The sequence below is a fragment of the Lepus europaeus genome, chromosome 4 (genome assembly GCF_033115175.1).
Source record: "Lepus europaeus isolate LE1 chromosome 4, mLepTim1.pri, whole genome shotgun sequence".
Lineage (NCBI taxonomy): Eukaryota > Metazoa > Chordata > Mammalia > Lagomorpha > Leporidae > Lepus > Lepus europaeus.
The window spans coordinates 76,661,220-76,688,666 of record NC_084830.1 but is presented as its reverse complement, the minus strand read 5'-3'; the positions used below and the strand labels follow the sequence as shown (position 1 = coordinate 76,688,666).

The 27,447-nt window shown below is 48.0% G+C and overlaps 1 protein-coding gene and 1 pseudogene across 1 annotated transcript; one reads left to right on the top strand and one right to left on the bottom strand.

Moving 5' to 3' along the window:
• Positions 1-1,090: 1,090 nt before the first annotated feature.
• LOC133758705 (mitochondrial carrier homolog 2-like) lies at positions 1,091-1,999 on the bottom strand (annotated as a pseudogene).
• A 2,184-nt stretch (positions 2,000-4,183) lies between these two features.
• Positions 4,184-27,447, top strand: VXN (vexin). The gene is made up of 6 exons (XM_062189563.1): positions 4,184-4,254; positions 8,908-8,963; positions 18,004-18,157; positions 21,610-21,671; positions 24,706-24,803; positions 27,264-27,447. The coding sequence occupies exons 1-6, from the start codon at positions 4,188-4,190 to the stop codon at positions 27,445-27,447; spliced, it is 621 nt and encodes a 206-aa protein (XP_062045547.1). The 5' UTR covers positions 4,184-4,187.

Here is a 27,447-nt window from a genome sequence, read left to right as displayed (position 1 = left end):
ATGCATATTCACTCTCTCACTTCAAGTAAATCCTTTCACTTGTACACTGTATTTACTGCCTCTGCTTTTAATTCTCATCTCTGAGGGGACAAGAACTTTGAATAAAAACTGAAATACATATTTCCATAACACCACCGGTGTGTACTGATGCATGCGGATGATACAGTTTATGTTCCAAAACGAAGACTCAGCCATTTGGCCCTCTGCAGATTGTAAACTACATGGGCTGGGGCTGACATGTGGTGGAGCAGGTAGAGCTGTCACCTGCAGCCCTGGCATCCCATATGGGTGCTTGTCGAGTCCCAGCTGCTCCACTTCCAATCCAGCTCCCTGCTAATGTACCTGGAAAAGCAACAGAGGATGGCCCAAGTGCTTGGGCCCCTACACCAATGCGGGAGACCTGGAAGTAGTTCCTGCCTCCTGGCTTCTGTCTGGCCCAGCTCCTGACATTGCTGCCATTTGGGGAGTAAACCAGCAGATGGAAGATCTCTCTCTCTTCCTCTCTCTCTCTCTCTCTCTTTGTCGCTCCCAATTTCTGTCTATAGTTCTGCTTTTCAAAAAAAAAAATTACCTGGGCTAGAAGGATCTTGACTGTCTAATACTATCAAGTATTAGGCTCAGAGCACTAAAGCTAAATAGGATCATTTTGGCAAAAAAAAATTTTTTTTTGAAAGATTGTTAATATCAAGTATTCCCTAGGGTATAGAGAATAAAGCCCTCACATCCTATTTTTGAAATTATCAACTGGAATACAACTTTTGGGAGGCAATTTGGAAAAAAAATCTCTCCAAATTTTATTATTTATTTAAAAGGCATAGCAACAGAGAGAGAGAGAGAATGAGACAGGGAGAGACAGAGAGAGAGAGAAAGAGAGAGAGAGAGAGAGAATGAGACAGGGAGAGACAGACAGAGAGACAGAGAGATCTTGCACCCACTGAATACTTCATTTTTGTCTTTTGGCCCCTGTGTGTGTGTGTGTGTGTGTTCCCAAGATTAAAAAAGTATACCATGCTCTATAGAAAGCAACATTTGCTCCTATAATTCCGTGCATCTGGGGTTATAGAAATGTCACTGTCCCTGCCCCATGTCTTCACATGACCATTCTCACATCACAACAATAAGTCTTCCCAATGGGGACCTTCTGGAAAAACAAGCTATTTCCTTGACTCATGTTTCCTTCATTTTGTAGCATGCACCAGCAATCTATCCAAGATCTATATACTAGGGAGAAAGGAGGGCATCCCCCAGCAAGCCCACAGTTGTTGACAGCCATAAGATCAGAGATAAGCACAAAGGGGTAGGTCAACACACTGGCAAAAAATCCTGTGACAGCTTGGGAATAACTCTTCATTTCATTCATGGTGGACACCCCACTGTCCAGCGCCAAGTGTTGGCGAGGTAGGCCAATGAGTTTCAGAGCCACAAGGAAACCATGTCAGCCAGGAAGTGAGGAATAAAGACCCGCAGAAAACCCTAGGATGGCTTCTTCCCGATAGATGGTTACTATGGAGTCACAAAGTCTGCAGTACTTGGATTCTCTGCCAATGAGTTGCTCCGTAGATCTCAGTGTGGCCACGGGGAAGGGGTGTGTGATGGGGGCGGCAGTGGATCGAGCAATCACCTCTCACGCTGTCTCTGACAACCTGGTCAAAGGAAGTTGGGACTTGTTTCTGTGCATTTCCAGGTCCCAACTCCCCAACCTTGTCACTCTCCTGGTAATGCTGTGAAACTTCACCATGGACTACAGTTCCAAGGACCCCTGAAACAGTCTTGGAGTTAAGCCTGTGAACAACCCACGCTTCCCATCCATGCTGGCAATGTGCTGAGCGTAACAAAAGAAACCAGGAAGCTGACATACTTGCTGCCCAAAAATATTGCCTCCTATTGTTGGAGGGAGAGGCTCATACCCAACCTGGATGAGCACCTTTACGTACATGAGCAGCTGGGACAGGGTGGTGAGACTGGAGCCCAGGGGTGCACCTGACTGGCCATCCGCCATGATGGTACCTGCAGATGGACCTTGGCCCCTGTTCTTTAATATTGCCTTTTATTAAGTACATGATTTAAGAAAATTCCAGATTCCTTTTTAATATATTGGTGCTAAACCAAGTCACCCTAATTTTGTGCCTAATCAACAATTTTTTAAATGTAAAATATGTTTACGTTTAATTTTGTTAAATTTTCTTACAGGTTTTAGTCAACATTTCAGTCTATTTCTATTTCCCTCTCTGTCTGTAACTTTACCTTTTAAATAAATAGATCTTTTTAAAAAATAAAAAAAGAATAGAATAGAATGTGTGGTTAAGCACACTAGCCTTGGAGTTAATAGGAATTAAATCCTAATTCTGCCACAACTAGCTATTTTATTTTTTAAGATTTATTTATTTACTTGAGAGGCAGAGTTACAGAAAGAAAGAGGGAGAAACAGATAGAGAAAGAGGGTCCTTATCTGCTGGTTCACTCCCCAAATGCCACAATGGCTGGAGTTGGGCCGATCTGAAGCCAGGAAACAGGAAGTTCTAACATGTCTCCAATGCAAGATGAGAGGTCCTAGCACCTGGGCTACCTCTGGTGCTTTCCCAAGCCATTAACAGAGAGCTGGATCAGAAGTGGAGCACTGGGACTCGAACCGGCACCCACACAGGATGCCAGCACCTCAGGCAGAGGCCTAGCCCACTACACCACAGCACTGGCCCCAAAATTAGCTGCTTAATATCAGAAATATTCCCCAATCTCTTTATGCCTCAGTTTTGCCTCCTAAACATGGCCAAAATAATGCCTAGTCTCATCAAGTCATTGTAGATTGAGATTAGGTATCAGGCAACTTCGCTCACAGCAAGCAGTTAATCAGTGTGATTCCATCACCGTAAGTATTATGAAAAATTACAGCTGTCATGGTGTAATAAAAGGCAGTGGGGGCAGGCACTGTGGCACCGCAGCTAAATCCGCTGCTTGGGGTGCTGGCGTCACCTATCAGAGTCCTGCCTCCTCCTCTGCTTCTGACCCAGCTCCCTGCGGATGCACCTGGGAGGTAGCAGATGATGACTCTAGTATTACATCTCCACCACCCACATGGAGACAGATTGAGCTCCTGGCTCCTGGCTTCGTCCTGACCCAGCCCTGACTGTTGTGGGCATTTGGGGAGTGAACCAGTGGATAAGATCTCTCTCCTTCTCTGTCTGTCTCTCTCTGCAACTCTGCCTTTCAAGTGAATAAATATTTTTAAAGGCAATGGGTTTGGCAAGATACATCTATGTTTCAACCATAACCCTATTGTACCTGTGTATGTCATTCTCTTGATAGAGAGACAGAAAGATGATGAGGATAGAGGATAGGTATAGTCAGAATATATAGGATAAAATATAGGGTATACAGAGGGTATATAGGACTGTCTATAACCTATATGCAGGGCGTAATAGGCTATATAAGATAATAAACATGAAAGAGAGATATACTCAGATACACAGAATAATAAAGATATGACCTTCCTGTAATGGGCTCTTGGGTGTGGAGCATTGCCCATACCCTGTCTAGGTACCTGAAGGGTTGTACAAGGAGATGCTAAGCACACGACTCTAGAAATGTCAGCCTTGTCATGCATTGGCATGAGGCAAAAACACTCTGAAGACAGAGTTCCTTTGTTTAAAATAGAAAGTTAAAAGGAAGCCAAGCTAACACATGACAAATGACTGATTATCCAGTTCTCCTAGACAGGGGGAAAAAAAAAAAAAAAGCCCCTTCGCTTCTGCAACGAGAAGAGGAATTGTCGGTACCCAAATCCCCGTCTCCTGTTCTCCTGTTTGGTAAAATTCTCCAGCCAAGCCTGGCACGGACTGAGTAGTAGGCGATTTCACTCCACCGTCCGTTCACAAAAGACTTCCAAATTCACTGCGGCAGACAGCGCAAGATAAAAATGTTAAATACATCCTCCCTGGGAGGAGACTGAAGCCTCCACGCTCAATCGAAGGTTTGCAATAATAGGATTCATAAAAAAAAAAAAAAAGGACAGATGGGATTAGAAAATGTTGCAGTGAAGACGGTGGAATGAGATGAGCTCACAGCACCAGGCTGTCTTTTGTGGACCTGCACAATGATCCCCGAGCCAGACTGGATTAGCGACGCTCGAGACTAGGGGTCTGGAGAGCGGAGTCCGTACCCGGGCACTTTGGGGAGAACAGGCTGAGACGATGCATCAGATCTACAGCTGCAGCGATGAGAACATCGAAGTGTTCACCACCGTGATCCCTTCCAAGGGTGAGTACGGTTGCCCTTGACCGCTTCCCTCAGCGTGGCCTCTCGCGCAGGAGGGCTTGGACAATCCATCACGTGCTGCTTTACTCCCTACGCTCCAGCCTCGGGTTTCTGGCTTTTCCCAGTTTTAATTTTCATTCCCTGTTGATTTTTTTTTTTTTTTTTTTTTTCTGGAAAGGAGGCACAAGGATTGAGAAACAATCCATCAAGGGGAAAGCGAGGGCAGTTAAACACTCCCTGCCTCACTCTTCAATCGGTACCCAGCAGGCAGAGTGAAGCCATTGCTAGGGAGACCGAGGAAAACAGCCTCCCCGGGGCCGCCAGGCAGAGTTCATTTTCTCCACTGAGCAAGTGGGGGCCTGCTGGCTCCGACACTTGAGTTGCCACCGAGCCGTGAAATGTGAGCAGTCATCCTCCCAGGAGTGGCCTTGAAGTCCCGTGGAGCAGGCGGGGCACCCTGAGCTCTGGCTGACTTCTCACAACCCCAGGGCTGCCCTGCCTAACTTAACCTGGAACTTTATGAGCCCTTGTGAGCTGGTTCGATCCTGGGGAAGGGCTGGGTGGGAGGCTCAGTCGCCTCCCAGTGTCCCCGCTCCTGGCCAGTCCCCTTGCCCCTCAAAGCATAGCCCTCTCTCCTGCTGCCTCTGTTCTCGCCCTGCAGCCCCTGTCTCGCCAGGACAGCCTGTGACTCCGGCTTGGCTCTGCTCCCATTGTCAGACTGGAATGAAGTGGGCTGGATGTTTTTGCTGCTGTTGCGACTCCACATTCAAACAATTCCTTTCTTCCTCTGGTGTCAGCCGCCGACAGGGCCACTGCTTGGAGGGGGCGGGGCGGGGGCGTGGGGGAAGAGATACAGGCTGGCCACAAAGAAGCAGCCAGCAGAACATAAACCAAGCTTTAGACATCTACTGCCAGACAGAGACAGAGAGAGGAGGACAAGGCAGCAGTTTGCCCCAAGCGCAGGATTCTCTCGGGAGACTCTGGAAGTCAGAGGCGCCGCTTTGGGGTCAGTAGCCCAGGGGAACTCAGCGTGGTGCTGCTCCCAGGGGCACGGTGCTAAGAGGGCAGAGCTGATGGCAAGTGCGTCCTCCACACCGGGCAGCAGGAGCGAGCTAGACTGACGTGTGTGGGTGTGGACACAGAGCTGAAAGCGTGATGTTGAGTGAGAACAAAACCAGGCTGAAGACTCCTATCTGTATGATAGCATTTCTGGAAACTCAGAAATGTAGAACAATGTTATCATCCGTGCCTTCTGCATCTGTATCTGGAGACAAGTAGTGATCTCAGGAGCCCTGGGGGAGGGAGGGACCGAGAATTAGGGACAGCAGAAGGGGCACCTAACCGTTACTTCTGGTTTTGTATATCTTTTCCACACTAATAAAACAAAGTGGAGCAAAGATGAAGATATTAAACATGCCTATTTTCTATACTTTTTTTCTGCTTCACAAACTGACCAAGAGATTGCTGCTATTTCTACACTGTGCAATCTTGGGCAAGTTACTTAACCTCTCTGGTCCTGAATTGCCTGTTCTGTAAAAGAGAAAAACAGAATTTACCTCCTGGGATTATTATAGGAAAGAAATGAGCTAATCTATATAAACCTTCTGGATAGGTAGTAAGCACAATTAAAGGCTTCATTTAGAAAGTTTTCTATTTTTATTCTGTATTAAAAGCAATGAATATGTCCAGAGCCAGATCAGTATTTAATCCTTTGTTCCCTTCTGGGCATTTTCATTCGCGGCCCCCTGCTGGTATCAAACCAAGCGGTCACCTCACTGCTCAGGAGGGTTCTCTAGAAAACCAGTTTCTGCGGTCTTCCATTGGATCAGGAAGCGATGAAACCCGCCTCTGCCTACTCCTTGCTTTGTCCCTGCCTTCTCAGAGCCTTCAAGCCGACAGCTCTCTGTGTGCTAGCAGGTCTCAAGTCACTGCTCACGGGAGAATCCGCACATCCCCTTAATGTAGATGTGTAACTGGCTTGACTCTGTCCAACAAGGGGTCCAGCCCTCCCAAAGGCCACATTTAGCCATGTTTATCAACGTGCGATGGCCAAAGCTTTCTGAGCATGAGCTCAGCAGCCTGGGCTGTGTGTCCCAGTGGTCAAGAGCGTGGACCTTGTTCCGTCATCTGTTGAGTGACTCCTGGACTCTTACAGTGGAGTTAATGAAGAGCATCTACCTCACGGAGTGGTTGTAAAAATGAAAGAGATAAAGATAAGCCGTCACTTACGAAGGTTCTACCTGCGCTGCTATCACTTTATTGTTGAAGGATATTCCTCTCCCCAACACACATGTCCCAGGTTCAGGAAAAAAAAAAAAAAGTTTGTGGAAAATGTATGGGTGTTTAGCATAACTTTTAAGGTACTACTTGGGAGATCTTCATCCCATATCAGAGTGCCTGGGTTCAAGTCCTGGCTCTGCTTCTGATTCCAGCTTCCTGCTGATGCACACCTTGGGAGGCAGCAGCTGCTGGCTCAAGTAGTTGGGTCCTGCCACCCATATGGGAGACTCAGACTGAGTGCCTGGTTTCTATCTTCAGCTGGCCAAGTTCTGGCCTTTGCCAGCATTTGAAGAGAGAACCTATGGATGAGAAATTCTCTTTCTCTCTCTCTGCCTTTCAGATAAAATAAAGAAAGAAAGAAATTTTTAAGTTCATGAAAAATGGAATTAAAGGATGTTGATTTTTATTGCAAAAAATCTGAAATCCTTGCAATTTTTCATAATGCACATTTTCTATGAATTTTTTGAAGACTCCTTGTGTCTGCATATTTTTAATGGAGCCATCTTAATATTTGACAAAAATCTCAATATTTAACAAATATTATAGTGTTTTTTAAGTATGTTAAAAGCACAGGACATAGATCAAGTCTGTAACAGATTAATATATGTGTATTGTTAGTTCCTAGAGATAAAGGGAGCCCTTTAAGAAAAAGATTTTATGCACACAATTCACAGTAAAAGAAACAAAAGAAAAGCTGTGGTTTTTCTAAGAAGTAAGAGAAGTTACTTCCTGAATGGTACCACAGTATTTAAAACAATTATTTTGAGAATAAGCAACAGTTGGGGGGAAGAAAGGAAAGACAAAGCAGCAGGAAGAAGTGGGAAAGTTCCAGAAAGAGAAATCCTAAGGGAAAGCTCCAGTCTCTGCACATTATAACCTGTTCCTTCCAATTGCCCTCATTTTCCATATCCTTTCTTTTATTTTTTATTTTTTAAGGTTTTTTCTAAAGGTTTACTTATTATTATTTGAAAGGCAGAGTTACAGAGAGGCAGAGAGAGAAAAAAAAAGAGAGAGAGGTCTTCCATCCACTGGTTCACTCCCCAGATGGCCACAATGGCCAGAGCTGGGCTGATCCGAAGCCAGGAGATTCTTCTGGTTCTCCTACGCAGGTGCAGGGGCCCAAGGACGTGGGCCATCTTCTACTGCTTTCCCAGGCGAAAGCAGAGAGCAAGATCGGAAATAGAGCAGCCAGGATTCAAACCAGCACCTGTATGGAATGCTGGCAGGTAGTGGCTTTACCCACTACACCACAGCGCCAGCCCCCAACAGCCTTCATCTTACAGAGTAAGAGGGACATCACCAAAACCACCACTAATTCCCAGGAATTTACTGTTTTGTCAGGTGCTGAGCCAAGGGTTTTAGACAGATTAGTTCATTTAATCCTAGACATGGCCTTCTGAGGCAGGTGCTATTATGATCCCAGTCTTACAGATGAGGAAAGTAAGGCTTAGCGGGGTGAGTCATTTACAAGTCCCAGTGGTCAAGGTGGTACTGGGGCCTTGGATATTAACGAGCACATTGTACTCCAGGCTCCACAGCTGTGGGAAAATTACAAGGACAACCTCTCCTGTCACTTCACTACTGCGTGATAAGAAGTCATTTCTGTTCTAAGTAGGGCAGGGGCATGCTGGGATTTCAGTTCCAGATCCAGGTAGATTATCCCAGCAGCATTGTGGGAACTGGATGTCCAGGGTCTCCTTTTAAACAAAATCCATGCCTTTTCCCAACAAAGTACTATAATATTTTCTTGGCTAATTGATTTATTTAAATTTGTGGTGAGATACATGAAACATGGAATTTGCCACTTTAACCAGTTAGTACATGTAGTGTTGTTCAACCATTACCACCATTCCAGAACACTTTCATTATCCTCAACTGAACTCCGTACCCATTAAACAGTAACTCCCCGATCCCCCATGCTCCCAGCCCCTGGGTAACCACCATTTTAGTTTCTACCTTTGCAAATTTGACTAGGTGTTCCATGTTAAGTGCAATCATACAATACTTACCCTTTTGTGTCACTTAGTTCACTTAGCACAATCTCAAGGGTCATCCACATGTTGCATGTATCAGAATTTCATGCCTTGTCAAGGCTGAGTAATATTCCATTGTGTGGACATACCGCACTGTGTTTACCCATTAGCCTGTTGGGTTGTTTTCAACTTTCAGACTTTGTGAATCATCCCGTTATGAAGTTGGGCGTACTCAACCAAGTAGCACCTTACATTGCTATGGAACCCTGCCTCTTCTTCCCACCCACTCTTCTACGATCCCCCCTGCCCCGTCTGCTCCCCATCCAAATCTTTAGTGTCATTACTGCAGCTGTGTTGGTCCCATGAACATCCTCTAAAAACATTTCTTTATCTCTCTTTGCAGTGTCCAGTCCAGCCAGGAGAAGAGTCAAAAGCTCTCAACACCTCTTGACCAAGAATGTAAGGAAACTTTAGTTTTGATCCATTTAATTGACTTTCATAAAGATCAGTGTTGGCTTCTTCACTCTCTCTCCCCTGCTCTCAGTGACCGGAAGGGTTTTCTGTGTCCTTCACTTACCCAAAATAATAGACAAATGTCAACCAGGCGCCAAAACAGCCTGAATCAAAACCTCTGGTCTGTCATTTTCCCCAGAGACAATAAACATCCTTTCATATAGACTTTTTGTTGCTGCTGTTTAAACAGACTATGATGTGATAGAGCCTCCCTGAGCCAGGTGTTTTATTGTTGGCATTTGGAATGTTCCATTCTTTCACAATTACTCTATCACTATTGCTAATTAGCATAGCAATGAGTTAAGTTGTTCTCCTTTGGACTAGATTGTTGGTGTCTATGCCTCAAAGCAGAATTAACAGGTAAAAAGATAAGAATAGTTTACCCACTCATCCATCAAATATTTCCATTCCTACCATGTAAGAGACCCTGTTCTAAATAAGAATATCTGTGATTCCAGAATTTGGCGCAAAGTGAACATTCAATAAGCATTAAACAAAGTGAAAAATGTCCAGGTCCAAATCTATATTATGTGTTATTGTCTGATGATACACTATCTTGAAATTTGCTCCTTTCATTTAACTGTAGATCTCAAACATCTTTTCATGCCAATTAATACATATAAATCCACTCCATTCTTTATAGTGGCTGAATAGTATGCCATTGCATGAATGTACTAGAGTTCCTTTAGCCAAACCAAAACCAAAGTAGTTTAGATTTATTATTTAACCAAATCATCAATAAATGGAGTTTCCCATTTTTCTATGAAAACAATTCTACAAGAAATATTCTTTTATGTTCTTACGCAAAATGTCTTTGAGAACAAATTAATAGAAATAAAAATGCTGAGTCAGAGGATATGAACTTTGAAACAATTTTATAAACATTGCCAAGTGCCCAGCAACTACACTTTAAACTACCTTTTCCAGAATAGCTAAGACGATCAGTTCTGTCTTATGGCTAAGATCAAGTGCAGAATAGCTAAGACAGTACTATGTGAAGGTACTTCAAAAAGTTCATAGGAAAATGGAACTAAGAGATCAGCTTATTTTGGTGGAAAAGATTTGAAATCCACCCATAATTTCATCATAATATGTATTTCTATGAACTTTTTGAAGATACCTTATCCTTAAGGCATCAGTATTATTACTCTGACCAGATGAGAGGTGGAAATATTTTAATTTGCATTTCTCAAATTATTAATGTGATTCTTCATCTTTTCATTATTTATGGATCATTTTGACATTTCCTCCCACCATCAACTTCTTATTCATGCTTATTTTTCTGTCACGTATATGCTTTTTCATAAGCTCTTTCAAGAACGTTTTATACATTAACAAAGAGAAGGGCTTTTAATGGATGGAAAATCTGGTCATAAGATAGAACTTCTGATCTATCTCTAGTTCCTGAAAACTTAAGCCCAAAGTCTAGAAGCAACATGTTTCAAGTTTTCAAGGCCCAGTAGATGAGATGGTGTCACATTGAAAAGCAAAGGAGGAAGGAAGACCTTTCTCTCTGTCTCTCTCTCACTAACTCTGCATGACAAAGAAAAAAAAGCAAAGGAGCTGTTTGTAGGTAATTCAGAGTACATCTTCCCAACTTTTCAGTCAAGAAGCTGGACTCCATTCTTCAAATCCTGAAGCTCCCTTCAGGTGGGACAGTTCAGGAGTGAGTTTTGGAGGGCAGAGCAAGAGAGAGAAAGGGAGAGAGACCTTCCATCAGCTGGTTCATCCCCCAGATGCCTGCAACAGCCCCAGTCAGGCCAGGCTGAAGCCAAGAGCCAAGAACTCTCCCAGTCTCCCACATTGGGACACGGACCCAACTACTTGAGTCAGCCTCTGCTGTCTCCCAGTGTGTGCATTAGCAGGATGCTGGAATGGAAACACAGATGCTTCCAGCCTGTTGAAGTCGCCTCTGACCAACAGAGAGGTGGTCTTCCATCCTCTGGTTCACTCCCCAAATGGCCACAGTCAGACTGATTCAAAGCCAGGAGCTTCTTCCAGGTCTCCCAAGTGGGTGCAAGGGCCTAAGCACTTGGGCCATCTTCCACTGCTTTCCCAGGCCATTAGCCAGGATCTGGCTCAGAAGTGGAGCAGCTGGGATTTGAACCAGCCCCAATATGGGGCTTAGCCTACTACACCACAAGTGCAGGCCCCCTCTGCATTTCTGATTTCCCCTGATAGTTGGCCTTATCATTCTGCTTGTAAAGTCCAGCCCAGCCACACAGATACTTTCTCATTAGAAGAGATGTGTGAGCTCTTAGTCCACCTGCCCCTCTTACAGTTGAAGAAAAAGAGGAAAGAGCTGTCTCTGGTCTCTTGTCTCTTCAACCAACCTTTTGAGCTCCTTTATGTCTTCTCTAAATTGGTGGTCAGAAAGTGATTGTGATCAGTTATCTTGCCTAGGCAATACTTCTCTATTTATGACTGGATCAATATTTACAACTTTCCTCTGCCCCAAACTCTTATTTAAATTTCTTTTCCACCCCTTGGGCTACCATGTGGACAGATGTCAGATTTCTTCTGCCACAAGTCTCTGTTCCTCTCCGATGGTTAGTGCCAGGGTTTGACTTCCTCTGTGATCCCTCTGGAGTTGCATTTCCTTCTGAACCCAGGACACATCCACATCCTGTCCCCTTGCTACAGTCGCTCCAGTTTCTGTTTCCTTTTTGATTCTTAGGCAGGCTTGCGGTGATCATCCTGATGCTCCCCGACCCTGACATCGTAGGGGTAGCTCAACAGAATAAGCTCATGCCAAGATGCAGGTCAGGTCAGCCTTTCAGCAGATCGGAGCCACTTCCAGCTGACGCACAGTTAGCCTGGCTGGCAGCAGGAAAGACGGAGACATCACATTGCCAATGTCACACTCTCTCCAGATTTCAAGCTTGTGGGGGAGGGATGTGTGTGGTGATCTCCTGGTTTTTTGAAGTGCACTGAGTAATCGGTCGCACTTGAACAGTCTGATGGAAATACAGGCATCCCTGTGAGTTCCGCAAATATAGGGTTCAGGAGGCAGGAAGCAATGGTTCCCAACTTGGCCCTGGCCCTTGACTTAAACTCACAGCCCTTCTCGGCTTCAGTTTCCCTATGTGTGAAGTTAGGGAGTTGGTCCAGAACATTTCTGTGGATCCCTTCAGTCCTAAACCATAATGATTCTCTACGATGTGGGTCTTTGCTGTCTTTCTAACTCCCGACCAGCCTTCTAAGCTGGCGAACGAACAAGCATGTATGTCAGCCGATGAACCCCGGGGCTTGTGTGTGAGCCAGGTCTTCTCATTCTCTCCCTGACCTCTCTGATACCACCAGAGGAGCAAGGATTTATTGTTACAAAGGCTGTTGCTCCAGTGCCTTCCCCTATTTCAAGCAGGCAATTGCAGGAAAATTCCAGCATTAAAACCCTTCTGTCTTTCCCCCTTCTCACCAACATCTCTCAACCTCCGACCCCACGCCAGATCTCCAGTGTTGCCTTATACTCAGTGTTAAAGGGCCTGCTGTTAGGCCAGCCCAGACGGTGTCCTAAAGACCAGACAGCAGGGCAGGCTGCCAGGAGCCTCTCAGGTCACGGTCATCCTTTCAGCTCTGTGCCCTGTAAGCTGAGCATGCTGCCCTGGCGCCATCTCAAAGCTCTCCTTATGGTGGAAACCAAGAATCCAGCACCAGGCCCAGCTGAGAAACGGGAGCTTTCTGAGCCAGATCTCTTCCCTCTTTCCTTCCCTGCCAGCGGGCATCCTTTGAGGGGCTGGAGGTCATGTGAAGAGATGCTCGGTTCTGAGTCACCACCTGGAGAGTACCCCGTCTCACCTCCGCCCCCAGGAAACCTCCTCCATCCACCCATGGGCTGCTGGCTGAGCAGCCGGTGCCTCTCTGCTGCCTCCCATCCCATGGTGCCGAGAAGGGGTTGGGGAGGTGGTGTTTCCAGTTTCTGAAAGGGAGCAGATGCCTTGCTCAGGAAGTGCTGGAGGGTGGTAGGGTCTCCCCATGTGATTCAGTCAGCTTTTCATTACTACAATGAAATACCTGAGGCAGACTAATGGATGAAGGAAAAAGTTTTTTGCTTACAGTTCTGGAGGTTCACAGGCCAAGGTCAGGAGCCCTGTTTGCCCGGACTTTGTGCTTGCTGGCAGAGTCCTAGCGTGGCTCAGAGCACCCCATAGTGAAAGACGGGGTGCATATGTGTCTGTCCATGTCTATGGTCTCTTTTAAGGCCACCAAGATTTAATCATGGGGACTTTACCCTAATGACCCTTACCCTCAAACGCAAATACAGAATAATTGTATCTTCACCCTTTTAGTGCGATTAATCAAAACTTTTGGGGCTCAAACCTCTGAATTCAGGAGGCAGGGGGGACAGGTTGTAATCAGATATTCAAACCATAGCACCATGGTCTACCTCTCAGGTTTTCACTTCCTGCCTTTTTTCCCTTTCCACAAAGTGAGTGTGAAAACACCACACCAGGGTTCACTCCTCCTCTCAGATGATTAATGGGGAAAAAAGGTTAAAAAGTCAAGAATAGGTGTGAGGAAAGGTCCCCGGCAGAACCATGTGGGCATTAATTAAGAGGCTCTGGTCTGGGGCCCGTGTGTGGCATAGCAGGTAAGGCCGCCTGCAGTGCCAGCATCCTATATGGGCACCAGTTCTAATCCTGGCTGCTCCACTTCGATCCAGCTCTCTGCTATGGCCTGGGAAAGCAGCAGAAGATGGCCCAAGTCCTTGAGCCCCTGCACCCATGTGGAAGACCCGGGAAGAGGCTCCTGGCTCCTGGCTTCGGATCAGCACAGCTCCAGCTGTTGCAGCCATCTGGGGAGTGAACCGGTAGCTGGAAGACCTCCTCTCTCTTTCTCTCTCTCTCTCTCTCTCCAGCTTTGCTTTTCAAATACATTAATTAATTAAATATAAAAACAGAGGCTCAGGTCCCTCCTGTTGAATCCTGCATATTCATATTCCTGGGGCCCCCGCTGGCACACAATACATGTGTCCAGTGTCCTGGGCGACCTCGTGGCAGAGAACAGTGCTGAGGAAGGACAGAGAGCAGGGGGGACAGCTTGTGTGGGGGACAAGCACAGACCACCCATCGCTGCATACCATAAGCTGCCCTCAGCCTGCCTCATAGGCTTGCTGGAAACCCCACAAAATTGCCACCTTTTGCAGTGCCCAGAGAGATTTTTTTTTCCCAGTCCCAGTAGTGAATCCTAAATGCTTCTGCTGTCATCAATCAGCTTTTTTCAAAGGCATAGAATAAATGAGATTGGATCCCAAAAACAGGTCTAGGGAGAGCTGATTTCCTAACCCCATGTAAGATGAAATTTGAGATATATTAATTTTCTTTTTTTTAAAGATTTATTTATTTATTTGAAAGTCAGAGTTACACAGAGAGAGGAGAGGGAGAGAGAGAGAGAGAGAGAGAGAGAGATCTTCGATCCAATGGTTCACTCCCAAGTTGGCTGCAACAGCTGGAGCTGCGCCGATCCAAAGCCAGGATCCCGGAGCTTCCTCCAGGTCTCCCACGCGGGTGCAGGGACCCAAGGACTTGGGCCATCTTCTACTCTTTCCAGCAGAGAGCTGGATCGGAAGTAGAGCAGCTGGGTCTTGAACCGGCGCCCATGTGGGATCCCGGCACGGTACTGCAGTCCAGGGCATTAAACCGCTGAGGCATAGCGCCGGCCCCGAGATATATTAATTTTCCAAGCAAAGGACTAAACTGAAGCCAAGAGTGACAGCTTCTCTTATTTTCCTCCATGGGAGACATAAACATTTGGCCTTCAGAAGGCTTATGACTGCTCTCAGCTGCTCTGGAGGACTATGCAGTGTGAAGAGAGAAAGGTGCCTGGAGACAGCTCCACTCTGACCGCCATTCATGGTGCCCCATCCAGCCAGTGCGAGCAGAAACGCCCCTTCCCACATAACCACCAAGTGCCCAAGTGGGCCTAGAACTTAGGTCTGCCTGACCCCAGTTGGAGTTACCTTCTTCACCGACAACCTGATGAAAGAGGGGGAAACATTATTTTAATTTGTGTTTAATTAATTACTGTCATTCAGCATCTTTTCATTTGTATTTCTGCTGTCAATCGCCAGATTTTTTGCCCAATTTTTCTATTAATTTTTTTCAGCTTTTTTTTTAAAGATTTATTTATTTATTTGAAAGAAAGAGTTACAGAGAGAAACAAAGGGAGAGACAGAGCAAACGAAAGAGAGAAATTTTCTATACACTGGTTCACTCCCCAAATGGCCACAATAATGTGAGCTGGGCTGATCCAAAGCCAGGAGCCAGGAGGTTCTTCTGCATCTCCCACATGGATGGAGGGGCCCAAGTACTTGGGCCATCTTCCACTGCTTTCCCAGGCACATTAGCAGGGAGCTGGATTGGAAGTGGAGCAGCTAGGACTCAAACCAGCACCCATATGGGATGCCCGTGCCACTTTACCTGCCATGCCACAGTGCTGGCCCCAGTTTTTTTCAGCTTTATGGATTTAGCATTTTGTGCAGATAGGTAAAAGTCATTGTAGGTAACAAACACTATATTGCGCTATATTCAATTCTAGTGTTTGCTGTGGTCGCTGTTTATCACTTAATTTTTTTTATTTATTGCTTTTGAGAACCAGAGCAAGTTCCCATCTGCTAGTTCACTCTCCAAATGCCCACAGTGGCCTGGCCAGGAGCCAGGAACATAATCCAGGTCTCCCACATGGGCGGCAGGAACCCAATTACTTGAGCCATCACCACTGCTTGCCAGAGTCTACACAAAAAGCAAATTAGAACCAGATCTGTTGCCAGGAACCAAAGTCAGGCAGTCCAATATGGGACACAGGTATCTCAACGGCTCGGCCAAACACCCACTCCCTGGTTGTTGTTTAACAGGCAGCTTTGATCTGTCTGGTACTCATTCCAGAGAATGTGGACAGGGACCTATTTCCCCCAGTGACCTGATTTTTATCTCAACAATATTTATTAAAGATCCAATTTTTCTCCAGAGACGAAATATCATTAAAAAAAAATGTTCTTTATTTGAGAGGCAGAGTTACATAGACAGAGAGAGGGAGAAAAAGAGAGAGCGGCCTTCCATCCACTGGTTCACTCCCCAAATGGCCTCAATGGCCAAAGATGGGCCGATCCAAAGCCAGGAGCCAGGAGTTTTTACCAGGTCTCCCATACAAATGCAGGGCCCAAAGACTTGGGCCATCTTCCACTGCTTTCCCAGGCCATAGCAGAGAGCTGGATTGGAAGAGGAGCAGCCGGGACTCAAACCAGCAGCCATAAGGCACCACAGGTAGAAGCTTAGCCTACTATGCCACAGCGCCGGGCCTCATGCTGTTTTTTTTAAAAACATCCATTTTTGGGCCGGCGCCACGGCTCAATAGGCTAATCCTCCACCTGCGGCGCCGGCACACCAGGTTTGGGGACTAGATTCTGTCCCGGTTGCCCCTCTTCCAGGCCAGCTCTCTGCTGTGGCCCGAGAGTGCAGTGAGGATGGCCCAAATGCTTGGGCCCTGCACCCGCATGGGAGACCAGGAGAAGCACCTGGCTCCTTCCTTCGGATCAGTGCAGTGCACCAGCCACAGCGGCCATTGGAGGGTGAACCAACGGCAAAAAGGAAGACCTTTCTCTCTGTCTCTCTCTCTCACTGTCCACTCTGCCTGTCAAAAAAAAAAAAATCCATTTTTGTTTCAGCATCCCCCAAAAGCAATGCCATGTAGACAACTGAACAGGGTCCGTCAAAGGCTAGGCTGCAAGGGCTGAGACAGGGTCTGCCTTACTTGGCGACAGACAGGAAGCCCTGGGTTGGGCACGGAACGTGGTCTGCCGGACAGCTGCAGAAGCACGAAGCAGGCGGATGGGCAGATGCAAACTTCCATGAGGCGGTCGGGTAATGGGCTTGAGGACATTCAGAAAGAAGGACCCAGTGTCCTCATCGTGAATACAATATCCAGGATCTAAGCCCAACTGCCAGGATTCCCTTCAGGCTGCTCTCGTCTGTCCAAGCTTCTGACAGAAATCATTTCAGTGATGTGCTGGAGACCAGTTCTCTCTCAGTACCCTCAGGGGTTTGGACCCAGGACTCCCTCCCGCCCTTGGATACCAAAATCCACAGATGTTCAAGTCCCTTATTTGAGGATTTTTCAAAAGTTCATGAAAACTTGGAATTAAAAGAAATTCATTTTGATGCCAAAATTTTTTGAAACCCATGCAACAGAGTACAAAATGGAGAACAATTTGCATATACCTACACACAACCTCCTGTATACTTTAAATCTTCTGTAGATTGCACCTAAAACTATGTTCATGGTATGGAAATACTTGTTCATCTGTATTGTTTAGAGAAGGACAAGAAAAAAAAAAAAAGCTGCACATGTTCTGGGCAGATGCAGGAGTTGTTTTTTTTTTTTTTTTCCTTGAATATGTTCAAGGCACTGCTGGTTGAATCTGAGAATATGGAAGACCACCTTTATTTTTATTACAATTTTGAGGGCCCCTTTGGTTGTACTGTACTTCCCCAAATAACTGCAGCAGGTGATCTTTGCATTAAGCACCTGTTCCAGTTTCCTGGGATTTCCTTTGGCACAATCCACGCGCTGGAAGTTCACCCCAACACAGGCACTCTGTATCCGGGAGGAAATGGGGGTCTTTAGGACTCAGGTCCGCCCCATTTTGCCAGCAGCTTCCTTCCTTGTAAAACCCGAGAATCAGATGGGCCTGCGGCTTCTGCCTGGGTCTTCCCTCCACCGGAGCATTCAAAAAGCCCCCTCCTCTGCAGGAACAAAGGTGTCATTCCCCGGGGCTTTCTTGGCAGTCTGGCGACACAGAAAACAGCTCAGCCTTTCTGGCCAGTTTTCTAGCCACGTTTTTGCAGAGCTCCTAGCGTTCCCGGGAGCGAGGAAGATGCCCCAAGTCCCATGTCAGCATAAGGCCCACCTGCAAAGCTCCAGTGCTGGGGGCCGTGGGTCCGGAAGTGCGAAGAGAGGCAGGAGCTGACCCGCCTTCCTCTGCCCGCAGGTGGTGATCGAGTCGGACCTGTACGCGCCTCGGCCCCTGGAGCTGCTGCCGCACCGCGGGGACCGCCGGGACGCAGGGGATGCACGCAGGTTTGGCCGCCTCCAGAATGCACGGCCGCCAGGGGCCCATCCCGCCAAAACCCCCTCCAGACCTGGTAGGTGAGCCCGGCCCCAGCTCCCTACAACCTCCCTGGGCGCCGTGACCCCTTCGAACCCGCTGCGCGTCCACCACAGGGCGGCAGCGGCGGCGTGTGCGTCCCGCCTAGCCTGTTTCCAGTGACCACCGGGGTCGTGGGCCTCAGACATGACGCTCTGGAGGATAGTAAGCCACTGCCCATGAAGCAAGGGAAGCTCGCCTTGTTTAACAGAAAGAGAAAGAGAGAGAGAGATTGATTTCACAGTCTCTTCATGCATGAACTGGCATCTTAAAATATCATATTAAATTTGAATGATGTAACAAGCAATAAAAATAATTCAGGGACAAATGTGTTTTGAAACTGGTAATGTTATTGTCTTATCTTAGATGCTATTTTTAAGAGCAGTTTCCACCCCAAGCAGTTAAACAGGAACCTGGCCTTAGTCCATTGAAGTCCAGGCTGCTATTTAGCCATTTTAATGGTGGTATAGGTTATTTCTGGTCTGCCCACAACCTAAAGGTGTTCATGTTGTAATTGAAAAGACACACAACAGTCTAGGTGTTCCTCTCGAAGCCTTCAGACATCAACAGTTTTGCACTAGTTTATATCAAGAACTCAAAGAAGACTTCCTCCATTCATCTTTTCCCCTAAGTTTTTTTTTTTTTTTAATCACTGAGAACCTAGTGATAGTCCTGTTCTTCTGATCCTATGTATAAGAATGCATACATTGAGCTATATTCTCCAGCTATGTGGTTACATAGAAGTCTGTGCCTGTCGGGTGAGAGCACTAGCTACACCACAATCTGCCTTGCAAATTAAGTGATAGAATTTTCTCTGTGTCTATGTATAGGTGAGTGGGCATCTGTGTGTGAAAAGGGAAAACGAGACAGACTATTTCTCTTTGCAAAATCATAAAGTGAATTTATTTATTTAAAGATTTATTATTTATTTCTTTATTTGAAGGCAGAGTGACAGAAGGGAGAAACAGAGAAAGCTTCCATCCCCTGATTCACTCCTCAAATGCTAGCAACAGCCATGGCGGGGCCAGGCTGAAACCAGGGGCCAGGAACTCCATCCAGGCCTCCCAAACAGGTGGCAGGAACTTGACTACTTGAGCTGCCTCTCAGGCACATTAACAGGAAGCTGGACCAAAATCAGAGTAGCCAGGACTTGAACCTGACATTTCAATATGCTATGTGGGTATCCCAAATAATGGCTTAGCCCACTGCACCACAACATCCAGCCCGGTAAAGAGAGTTTAGAACCATGCTTCTCAAATGTTAATGTGCCAAATCATCACTTTGTTTTTATGCAAATTCTAACTCAGTAGGACTGGACGGGCCTGAGATGTTGTATTTCCAACAAGCTCCCAGATGCTGCTGCCCCAGGGACAACAGATTACAAAGCAGCAATTTAGAGATGATCTAATGCAGTGGTTTCTCAAAGTGGGGTCCTAGGAGCAGCAGCAGAATCTGGAAATTTAGAAATGCAAATGTTGTTGTCTCAGACTGCAGAATTAGGATGCACTGATTGATCTGTGTTTTCAACAAGCACCGCAGGTGATTCTGATGTACGCTGCACGTAGAGAGCATCTGATCTACGCAGCTGTCCCTCTGCCAGTTTACATAAAAGGACACTGAAATCATAGGGACTGTTTTGACCTAGCCAAGGGCGCACTGCCTGCTGGCCTCAGAGCCAAGATTAACTCCCAAGTCTCCTGATTCCCTAGCTACTGCCTCTTTCCCCAGGGAGTCATGTCTTCCCAGCTCTCGTTTTAGGGGCTACTTTCCTTCCTTCCTAGTAGCCTGTCAGTCTTTTGTTCTGAGAGACGAGAGCAGTAAGGTATGAGATGGAGAGAGTCTGCCCAGTCACATGCATGGAGTGTGCTAGTCAGGTTTTAAAAAAAGAGATTGAGCTGGGCATTGGTTCAATTCCTTCAACTCCCTCAATCTGATGGATTCCAGAGGGGGTGGGTGGGAGTGTTTCTGAGTCAAAGCCAAACCCAAGTGCTCTCCACAGGAAAAGCCAGGCACCAACCATAGGCATCTGGTCTACCATCCTCTTATCAGAAAGCTGTAGGTGTCTGAGGGGTATAGGGCCAGTGTCTGATATCTAAGGACTTGCTATTTTTCCTTTTTTTTTTCCTTGAACCCTAGGAAGTTGACTACGACCTCCGCAGACACCAAAGCCTGCAGATGCTCAAGTCCCTTCTGTGAAATTGGCACAGTGCTTGCAAATAACCTAAGCACTTCCTCCCATATATTTAAAGTGGGCCGGCGCAGTGGTGCAGCCTGGTCCAGCCCTGGCCATTGCAGCCATCTGGGGAAAAAACTAGCGGATGGATTCTCTGTCTCACTGTCTCTCTCTCTCTCTCTCTCTGTAACTTTGCCTTTCAAATAAATAAATCTTAAAAAAAAAAAAAAGCCTACAGGATACTTATGATATGTAATCCAGTGTAAATACTATGTAAAAATTTGCTTTTCTGTACTTCTATTGTCTAGGGGAAAATTACAGAGTAGAAGGTCTACACATGTTGGGTACAGATTCAATTTTTTCCCCAAATATTTCTTTTAAAGATTTATTTATTTGAAAGGCAGAGTTACAGAGAGAGAAGGAGAAACAGAGATCTTCCATCCACTGGTTCACTCCCTAAATGGCCACAATGGCAGGAGCTGGGCTAATCCAAAGCTAGGAGCCAGGAGCTTATTCTGAGACCCCACGCCATTGCAGAGGCCCAAATACTTGGGCCATCTTCCACTGCTTTCCCAGGCACATTAGCAGGGATCTAGCATGGAAGTGGAGCAGCCGGGACTCAATCTAGCACTCCTATGGGATGCCAGTGCCGCAGGTGGCAGCTTAACCCACTGTGCCACAGTGTGGGCCCTTTGAGTTTCACAGAGGGGAGCACTGTGTGAAATAATTGATCTCAAAGGTAAAGACTTAACTCCTGATAACCTTTTGAACCTCTTATGATCTGAGGCCTTAGGAAGGAAGGAGAAGCTGGGCGCATATTCTCTGAGCACCTACTGCATGCAGACACAGTGCTAAATGCTCCCATATGTGTGGGTTGTTTTTAATAGACCTCATTTATTTAGAACAGTTTTGGTTCACAGCAAAGTTGACCTGAAAGTATAGATTGCCCGTATACTCCTTCACCCTCCCATGCACAGCCATTATCAACGTCACCCACCATGTGTTAGGTTTGTATCTGAACCCGCATTGACACTGATCTTATCTAGACCTTAGTTCCAGCCCCCAAGGAAGAGTGGCAAAGGTGCAGGTGACCCCAGTCAGTGGTTGTCCTAGGCCTGACCCTACTGCCTGGTTTTGCTGCTTGGGACAAAGGCCTTTAAATTCTCTTCTGTGATTGACAAGCTAACTTGATAATTGATGCAGAATGGGGTGGAGTGTGGGGAGGAGGCAGAACATGGAGTACCACTGAGTAATACCTCCTCTGTTCCACTTTGCAGTGGGGATTTCAGAGCCCAAGGCATCGCATCTGTGTGGGAATCGAGCATATGGAAAATCCTTGGTAAGTGAAGTAAGCCTGGTTTGTTGTATCTGTTTTTAACTTCTCCCCATCACTCTTTCCCCTGTGTCGTGAAGAGAAACGAAGTGTCCTTTACCACTGGCCTGAGGCTTGTTTGGAAAGCCTGCCTGGCCATCTTTACTGGGAAAGCCGTCCACAGAGTCTCCCTTGTGCACTGGTGGCACACTACCAGCCACGCCTCTCTCGCAGAAATTCAGCACTTAGGAAAGCAAAAGGGCATCTCACACGAGAGAACTCCAAAAAATTGGTGGAAAATGGAGTGCAAAGATAATATGCATTTTCTACCACCTTTTTGAAGACCTACATCCATCAGGGGAAAGAACTGGTTTCTGTCGTAAGCCCTGCCGGTGCACGGGCCTGACCCATTCCCAGGTGCAGCAGGAGGGGAAAGACATGTAGAGTTCCCAAGCACTGTGAAAACACGAAGCACGGATGCCTTCAGCAGCTCGGGCTGCTATAACACAATACGAGGAGCTGGGTGGTTTACACAACATTTTCTCCCCTTTCTAGAGGCTGGGAACTCCAAGATCAGGGTGTTGGCAGATTCAGCACCTGCAAAGGTCCTGACACCCTGGAGCTTCTTCCAGGTCTCCCACATGGGTGCAGGTGTCCAAGGATTTGGGCCATCTTCCACTGCTTTCCCAGGCCAAAGCAGAGAGCTGGATCAGAAGTGGAGCAGCTGGGACTCGAACCGCCACCCATAGGGGGTTGTGGGTGCCACAGGCGGAGACTTAGCCTACTATGCCACAGCACTGACCCCCCTCTTCCTTTACTTTTAAGGACACTAACACTATCATAGGGGCTCTACCTCCATGACCTCATCTAAACCTAATTTCTTCCCAAAGACCCCACTCCCAGTACCATCATCGTGGCAGTCAGAGCTTTTATGTATGAACTTGAGGGGGATGCCAAGATTCAGTCCAGAACAAAGCCATTCCTCCACAGCTAAGCAGGGCTGGGTGTAGGAAGGCTCTTCTAAAAGTTTGTGGAAAATAGAATTAAAAGATAAGTTTGGGCATGAGCCTTTGGCTCAGTGGTTTAATGCCCACATCCCATATCAGAGTGCCTGGGTTCGAGTCTTGGCTCCCTCCATTCCAGCTTCCCACTAATGTGCACCCTGGGAGGCAGCAGGTGATGGTTGGAGTAAGTGGGTCCCTGCCACCTGTGTGTGAGACCCAGACTGAGTTTTGGCCTTCTAGCTTTGGCCTGGCCCAGCCACAGCTGTCGAGGACAACTGAGGAGTGAATCAGCAGATGGGAGACCTCCCTCTCCCTTCTCCCCTCTCTCCTCTCTTCTCTCTCCTACCCCCATCCCTTCTTTCCTCTCCCTCCCTGTCTCCCTGCCTTTCAAAGAAAGAGAATTGAAAAAGCTTAGTTTTGTTGCAAAAATTTTGAAACCCATGCATAAAATTCATAAAATGCGTTTTCCATGAACATTTTGAAGGCCCCTCAGGTACAGGAACTTCACACATGGCTGCGCCAAAATAAACTTAAAACCTTTTTATTCTATTTTCCGTGAACTTTTTGAAGCACCCGCCTGTCTTCACTCAGGTGCTGAGAGGCCACCAGGTGGCACAGTAACTCTGCCCATAGCCTCTGGGCAGCTCAGGAGAGAAGGGGGTGGGGGTAATGCTGCCCTTGACCTGGAATTTCCCAGCGATGGCAGGAATGTGGTGACTTGAAGCCTTCCACAGGGCTTGGGGTGGAGGAACATTCTGGACTTTGCCCTGGTGAGTCCAGCAGTTAATTTTCAATGCTCTGGGAGTGCCAAGGGGGGGCTAACCAAAGGGTGAAGTCCCAGCCTCTGCCGCTCACCATGCAGGCTCTCTGGGGACCAAGAAACTGGGTAAACACAACACAGCGAGCCATTGAAGCACAGAGTGGGTGGGATGTCTCAACGTGTCACACAGACGCTAGTGCTATGGAGACCTGAGGACACAGAAACATCAGCCTAGGCCAGCAGCTTCTGGGGAAGGCTTCCTGGAGGAAGTGGTGCCGACGGGCAGGCAAGATGAAGCATCACCAGAGAGTGAAGACAAAGTTGCAGGGTTGTGCATAGGCACTAGGGAAGGCAGGGCCACCCTGCTGGAAACGGAATACTTGATGCATGTGGAGAGTAACCAAAGGTCAAGGTGCATAGATGAATGGAGAATCCAGTGTTGGGGAACCTTGAAGAGCGAGAGACAGCCCTGCAGTGGGGAGTCCCAAGAGTTCGAGAGTCCAGGAGGGCAGGGGACAATGCAGTGGGCCTGGCTGAAGGTCTGAAGTGACTGCTCCTTGAATGCCGCCCCAGGTCTAGGCAGCCTCTGCAAAGCAAGAATGTTCAGGCCTGGACTTGAACTCTTACTTGACAAAGTAAGAATCTGGATACCAGCCGGCGCCGCAGCTCAATAGGCTAATCCTCCGCCTTGCGGCGCCAGCACACGGGGTTCTAGTCCCGGTCGGGGCACCGATCCTGTCCCGGTTGCCCCGCTTCCAGGCCAGCTCTCTGCTGTGGCCAGGGAGTGCAGTGGAGGATGGCCCAAGTGCTTGGGCCCTGCACCCCATGGGAGACCAGGAGAAGCACCTGGCTCCTGCCATCGGAACAGCGCGGTGCGCCGGCCGCAGTGCGCCTACCGCGGCGGCCATTGGAGGGTGAACCAACGGCAAAAGGAAGACCTTTCTCTCTCTCTCTCTCTCACTGTCTACTCTGCCTGCCTGTCAAAAAAAAAAAAAAAAAAAAAGAGAGAGAATCTGGATACCAGGGATGGAGGTGAGGCTCACGGGTTGAGTTGTCCTCTCCCAAGTGTCTCTAGATCAGTGGTTCTCCAAGTGGGGCCCCCGTGGGGTTCCTGCAGCCTCTGGGAGCTGGCTAGCAATGCAGGTTCTCAGGCCCATGTCTGATTCTCACAAGGCCTCAGGGGCATCTGCTGCCTGCCAGAGTGTGGGGTCTCCTGCCCAGGTGGAAGGGGGATCCAGCCAGTGCACCCGAGAGAACGCGGGTCCCACCTCACAGTCCCTTCCCTTCTGCACCACAGCTTCCTCCGGTGCCCCGGATCTCCGTGAAAGCTTCTGCAGCGCCAGCGGCGGAGGCAGCAGCCGCAGGCTCGGAGAACAGGGCTGCACTGGCCAGAGGGTAAGCACTGTACCTCCCCACGTGCTGCCTGCAGGGCCCCTGCCCTGCCCAGGGCCTGCACACAGCAGTAACAGGTGGCCTGGTTTCAGACTCTCACGATGCTAAAAACAAAACCCACGCCTGCTGTAAATTACCTTTTAATGAGGGCACTAATCCTGGGTCTGCACTGTGCCTCATCAGCAGCTTCCATAGGATTAAGCCGAAGTGCTTTTCATGGTTTCCACTTCATTAACGCCACTCTGTAGGCTTGGAGAAGTGTCACTGGGAGGGCTTTGGTTACTGAGATGAACGTGGTCGTGAGCCACACTCAGGATCTCCCATGGGCACTCCGAGGTCAGAAATAATGCCTCAGGAGCCAGTTTAGGGGTCCCTGCCCACAGGTGTATGTAGAATGTAAAGGTCTCAATTCCAGCTGACAACCCCAGTGTTCCTGTTAACACCAATCTGGAACCAGCCACCAAGGTGACAGGAACGAATGCTTGGCCCGGCACCCCGCGCACGACTGCGGTCGGTGTCGCACTAAGCAAAAGTCTTCAAGTTGATTCAGTGTGGACTCCCACGTGCCCCCGCCACCACTGCTCCAATCCTCCAAGCTGCGGGCAGCAGAAAAGTGGCTTATAAGGGATGATGAAGGTGTGGGCTCTCGACTAGCATCTGCTTTCAAGTCTAGCACTGTTGCAAACTCCAACTCCAGGCAAATTACCTAGTCCTCCACAGCCTTTAAAAGGGGGCTGGTGATGTAGCACAGCAGGTGAAGCCACCGCCTGCAATGCTGGCATCCCCTATCAGAGCACAAGTTCAAATCCTGGTTGCTCTGCTTCTGTTCCTGCTCCCTACTAATGCCTTGGCGAGAGCAGCAGAAGATGGTCCCAGTACTTGGGCCCCTGCCACCCGTGTGGAAAATGCAGATGGAGTTCCTGGCTTTTTTCTCTGTCACTCTTTCAAATAAAATAAATCTTCAAAGGAATAGGTAAACAAGAATGACAGGAGTACCCATCTTGAAGGGTTATTGTGAGAATGGAAAGAGACCATGTGGGGAGAGCTCAGCACAAACTGTGGCTAACATTTTCCTAGAAACTTAGAACCTAGTAATTGGGAAGCCATGAACTTGGGAAAGTGTTCAGTGCACATATGAAAGATCAGGGGATAAAAATATCATCTTAGTCCATTTTCTGTTGCTAAAAACACAATCTCACAGACTGGTTAAGTAATAAAGAGAAGAGGTTTATGTAGCTCACGGTTCTGGGCCAGGGGCCAGGGCCCGCAGCTGTCTTGCTGCAGAGTCTTAAGGTAGCGCAGAGCTTCACCTGGCGAGAGATGGGGCTGTGCCAACGACCTAGCCAAAGTGGCTTTTACGCCAGCCCCATCTCAAGATACCCCATTAGCCCACTAGCCTATTAATCCATCCACTCATGAGGGCAGAGCCCTAATCACTTCTTCAAGGCCCCATCTGGTCCCATCTCCTAGCTCCTAATGGGGATGAAATGTCAACGTGAGTTCTGGCAGGAACAAATCCCAGGAACCCGATAGCCAATACCACCCTGGGCAGCGCCTGCCGAGAAAGCTAGGGGAGGCAGGGCAGAGACTGAGCAGTGTGGGATGCTTCCAGCTGACACAGTCGTCCCCGGAAAGAGTTACAAAATAACTCAGTGTGCTGGGACTCCACTGGAGAAACCTGCAGAAATAAAGTTCCCAGGCTTGTATTGCTCCCCAGCATGCATGGCTCCCAGCGGCAGCCACTAGCGCTGGCTGCTGAAGTGAACCGGCGCACACCTCACTGCGCCTTAAAGAGGCGCACACAGCTGCATTGCGAGTGTTCCCAATGACTGCCCTCTCTTACACCCATTCTCCTTGCAATTTCTTCCTGAACCCTGGCCACTAAGGTGAAAAGGGGTACCCCCCCCTTTTTTTTTCCATCTAAGGGCAGCAAATGGGGAGAATGGTGAACTCTTACTGAGAATCTGCAACACACTGGATGCTATTATCTCATTTTCCTCCTCACAAAAGCCCTATGAGTTAGATGAAACTATCCCCATTTTCCACACGGGAAAACTGAGGCTGGGAGGGTTAAGTCACTGTGGCCCGAGGTCACACAGTAGGCAAAGAGCAAGATTCAGGCCCAGGGCCCATGCTCCTTTGGTGGCTGATGCTATGGGGTACCTGCCCTTTGCAACAAGATTGTTCACACACGAGTGGGAGGGGTGGGAAAGTAGAACTTGGGATGGGGCCAGACGCAGAGGAGGGAGCAGGAGCAGAACGTGGGATCCCATGAATGAGCATGCCCAGGGCCACCTCCTCCCTGTCTCGTGGGAGGCTCCTGCAGGGGAAGGTGTTGCTGGGTGGGTCCCAACAGTGAGCCTGCAGCGGGCAGCCGGCAGAGCCTAGACGCAGGCTGGAGGAGTAGGGGAGGAAAAGGGCCCTCCGGCCACTTGCTCCCCAGCTGCCCTGGCTTTTCCACAGATCTAGACACCTGAAGAAGATGGCGGAAGAGTACCCAACTCTGCCCCAAGGAGCAGAAGCCTCCCTGCCGCTCACAGGCAACGCCTCGTGTGGCGTCCCTGGGATCCTCCGGAAAATGTGGACGCGGCACAAGAAGAAGTCTGAATATGTGGGCGCCACCAACAGCGCCTTTGAGGCTGACTAA